The sequence below is a fragment of the Otolemur garnettii genome, unplaced genomic scaffold (genome assembly GCF_000181295.1).
Source record: "Otolemur garnettii isolate 467f Iridium unplaced genomic scaffold, OtoGar3 scaffold00031, whole genome shotgun sequence".
NCBI lineage: Eukaryota > Metazoa > Chordata > Mammalia > Primates > Galagidae > Otolemur > Otolemur garnettii.
In genome coordinates, this window is record NW_003852426.1 from 2,989,866 (window position 1) to 2,993,419 (window position 3,554).

Genomic DNA, 3,554 nt, shown 5'->3' on the forward strand with positions numbered 1-3,554 from the left:
AAGAAAAAAAAAAGAAAATAATCAGGAAACAGCCCGAGAAGAGTTGACAAAGTGTCCAAAGACATGGGGTGGGGATTCCTCCACCAGGGCAAGGGGGAAGGAATATATATAAGCAATTAAAGGAGACTGGAATACATAGGCACTTATGCAGAAGTGTGAATATACAGAAAAGGTTATGGTTCCTGGAAGGATGAAAGAACCACAAAAGCTATTTTACCTGGGAAGATAGGTAGGAGGTCCCATGGGGGCTCAGGAGGGGTGGCATCCATTCCCACGTCCAGAGAGCTGCTGTCAAACTGAACAGAACAGAAAGAACAGTACAGGGAAAGAGTGTAAAAAAGTAGAGATGAATCCTGAGGAGCTCTGGCCTGGGGATGAATCCAGGTTCTGGGACCACTCCCACCTACAAAGGATTGGAGAAAGCCTGGGGGCACAATACCGGGACATCCTCCTCCTGGCAACGGAATAGCTGGGTCTGTTCCTCCGCCACTTCATCCAGGCCAGTATACAAGGTGCTGTCTAGACACAAGATGTGCTGAGTGTCAAGGGGGTCGTTCCGTGGCCCAGCCTATAGATCACACACGAGCCCCTGCCCCATCTCTCATTGGCTCAGATCGGCCAGACCCACCGCCCGCCCACTTGAAAAGTGACACAACCAAAGAACTTCAGCTCCTCCTACTTCGACCCCGGAACAATTTGACGTTCCCGCGGGGAGCGGTCTTCACCCACTCCCGCACCCGCCGAATGTACAACTAGCCCCCGTTCCGCCCTCCTTCAGATGGTGGGTTCCGTATTTGCCCAGCTTTCCTCTTTGGGCCTCCGCTTCCTTCCTGCATGCCTCAGGGACACAATTTGCCACAACCCTCTCCCTTCCCCGGGGCCTCACTCCGCAGACCCCAGTCCTCCGGGCTCAGCAGGTTGTCGGTGAAGAAGCGCGTCGGGTCTGCAATCTCGCTGAGGAGCATCAGCTCCGCCATCTTTTCCCCCCACCCCCCAACCATGAGACGGTTCCCAAGGCCCGCCTCTCCCCTTCATCAACTAATCAGTTGACTCCTTCATAAAAGGGGCGTCCCGGAAGCCCTACCGACCAGTAAGAGACCGGGTCGCCGAGCACAGGAGTCGGCTGTATGGGCGGAGCCAGTGGGAGAGCCGCTACAGGACATAGCTTCACCAGGTGTAAAGTTAGCGCATGCGCCAAACAAGCCCCAACGACAAAGAGTTTGGGAGACGTAGTTCCTACGACTTAAAGGTCCGCCTTCTTCCGTAGCCAGTTCTAAATTTGAAATCAGCTTCTAGGAGGGGTGGCGTCCATTCCCACGTCCAGAGAGCTGCTGTCTTCGGAAATGGATAAGTCGCTCAAAAGAGGTGCACTGAGACCAATACTACCTCTTTTAGGAAGGCAAAAGCTGGGACTGGGCCATAGGCTGAAACCCTTCCTCCGCACACACACCCCGCTGCCCCGCCAACCTCACAGCACAGACCACAATTCACAGATTAACAGGTTCCTGGCTCTTTTATGGTGTAACTTTCAATCATCCAAACATCTTACGCAGACCCTGAGCCAGCCCTGCATCCTGTTTCTTCCCCTGAATGATCACCTTCCTCAGCTCCTCCTGGGCTGCCCGGTTTTGGGGATCCCTCGCCAGCACCCTCCTGAAATCAGTAGTTGCTTTTTCCAGGTTCCCAAGGGCAGCCTGGGCAACCCCTCTTCGATATAAAGCCTTTAAATGGCCAGGCTCCCGCTCCAGCACCCGGTCACAACTCTGGGCTGCCAACCTAGGTTGCCCTAGCAGCAACTGACAGGCAGCTAGATTGGCATGAAGGACAGTTCTTTCTGGAGGGCCAGGTGGAGGTAAAGTCAGCAACAGGCGAAGAGCTCGTCCATAGCATCGGGCAGCTCCTTCATGGTTCCCAGCTCGAAATAGTTCTGTGCCCCTTGCACGTTCTTCTGTGGCCAGGGCCTCCTTCTCCCTGGTCTCCAACTCCCAGGAGTCCCGGCCCTCAGTGAAGGAGGCCAGTGTGAGCCTGATAGGTGGTCCAGAGTGCCCAGGGAACTGAAGCTCTGCTTCCTCACCTTGACACATGGACTCCAAGCATTTCTCTACGAGCTCCCCCCAGGTTTCCTCCCTCCATGGTCCTACGCCCACTGTTAGCTCTGTCCAGCCCTCTGGCAGCCCTGACCCAAGAGAAAACCCAAAAGCTAGTACCCGACAGCGAGAGCCTAGCTTGGGTTTGTCCAAGCCATGGCCACGGATTATGATCTTCTTAACAAAACTCCCATCAGGACAGTACCAGAGATCAGAAGCTGGAAGAGCTTCTGGCATCTCACTGGTTGGTCCATGAGACTTATCAGAGTCTCCTTCATGTTCAGCAACAAGTTTTTCAGTTCCTTGAGTAGTCTCTAGAATTTGGTTGTCTCGATCTAAACTCATTCCCAGATCAAGGACTTTATTAGAAGGGTCTTGGGACTGCTGCCTAATCTGAGTAGTTGAATCAAGGTTCTCCAGGGAATATTTTCCCCTTTGTTGTTGCGGCTGAGGAGTGTCTTTTTCTCCTACTGGACTGACTGGTAACGTCTCCATTTGGCTGCCTAGTCCTTTCCACCGCGGGTGAACAGTTTGGTCAGTAAAGGATGGAAATGGCTCAGGTCAGCACCTGAAAGAAAACCAAAACAATGCTAATTGCCAGACTCTTATTTAGACTTTTTTTCTCGTCCTTTCTCAATCTAGCCTCAGGATGAGCCTCAGGCCCCTAGTCCTGAAAAATCCCCATTTTTTTTTTCCTCCAAAACTCTGTCCTGCTCGAACCTCCGTTCCACCCAGAGTTAATTTAGAACTATAAGCTCCATAAGTCCCTCAGTTCTGGTAGCCGCCCCAAGTACGGACTCCCGGTTGGGTCAATGAGTACCTGAGTGGCCAAAAAGCACCTAGCATGGTGGCAGGAGCCAGGCCATTCGGATCACCTCTCCTTCTAAAGCCAAGTGCTTACTGAATATACTCTCCTCAGAGTTTTGCCCCAGGCGGAGGGGGCGACCCGGGTACCCAGAGCTACAGAGAGGGATGCCTGACAACTAAGCCCGGAGATTGAGCGATTGAGAGGCTAGTCAAATTCCTGGCAGCCAATCGAGGGGGGCGGGGGAGCCCGGGTAGGAGGAGTTGGGTAGCATCGGGCGAGACGTCATTTCCTCCACCAGTATGAAGCTCCAGACCTTAGCAACAGAACTAGGCCAAAGCAACCGAACAAGGCTGAATCGAATCGAACTGGCGAGGTTGGGCTGGCGAAGTCACGCGCTTCAGAGTCCAAGCGTAGAGAAGTCCTTGAACCTCAAACTGGGGCGAGTAAGGATAGAGTGGAGAAGGGCAGGGGTGGTAGTAAATTATAGTGGCCGCAGGCTCGATGCCTGTGACTCAAGCGGCTAAGGCGCCAGCCACATACTCCCGAGCTGGCGGGTTCGAATCCAGCACCGGTCCGCCAAAGAACAATGACGGCTGCAACCAAAAAATAGCCGGGCGTTGTGGCGGGCGCCTGTAATCCCAGCTACTTGGGAGGCGGAG

At 53.6% G+C, this 3,554-nt stretch overlaps 2 protein-coding genes across 6 annotated transcripts in view; both read right to left on the reverse strand.

The window, feature by feature from the left end:
* ATF6B (activating transcription factor 6 beta) overlaps window positions 1–1,003 on the reverse strand; it is an 11,044-nt gene extending 10,041 nt beyond the window's left edge. For 2 of the 5 annotated variants that reach the window (XM_023512936.1, XM_023512934.1), the window contains exons 1-3: window positions 887–1,002; window positions 440–519; window positions 218–296 (exon numbers count right to left, since the gene is read on the reverse strand). In XM_023512936.1, coding sequence (XP_023368704.1) covers window positions 218–296; window positions 440–519; window positions 887–1,001 — 274 coding nt within the window. In that variant the 5' untranslated portion in view covers window position 1,002. Of the gene's footprint in view, window positions 1–217; window positions 297–403 lie in introns of all 5 variants that reach the window. The other 3 variants (XM_012804737.2, XM_023512935.1, XM_023512937.1) reach the window with 3 other exon arrangements.
* Window positions 1,004–1,509: 506 nt separating this feature from the next.
* FKBPL (FK506 binding protein like) lies at window positions 1,510–3,083 on the reverse strand. The gene is made up of 2 exons (XM_003789052.3): window positions 2,908–3,083; window positions 1,510–2,655 (listed from the first exon to the last, which is right to left on the reverse strand). The coding sequence occupies exon 2, from the start codon at window positions 2,580–2,582 to the stop codon at window positions 1,533–1,535; it is 1,050 nt and encodes a 349-aa protein (XP_003789100.1). The 5' UTR covers window positions 2,583–2,655; window positions 2,908–3,083; the 3' UTR covers window positions 1,510–1,532.
* Window positions 3,084–3,554: the final 471 nt, after the last annotated feature.

Coding starts and splice junctions, on each gene's coding strand:
- FKBPL (XM_003789052.3), bottom strand. CDS start 2,582: ATGGAGACGTTACCAGTCAGTCCAGTAGGAGAAAAAGACACTCCTCAG.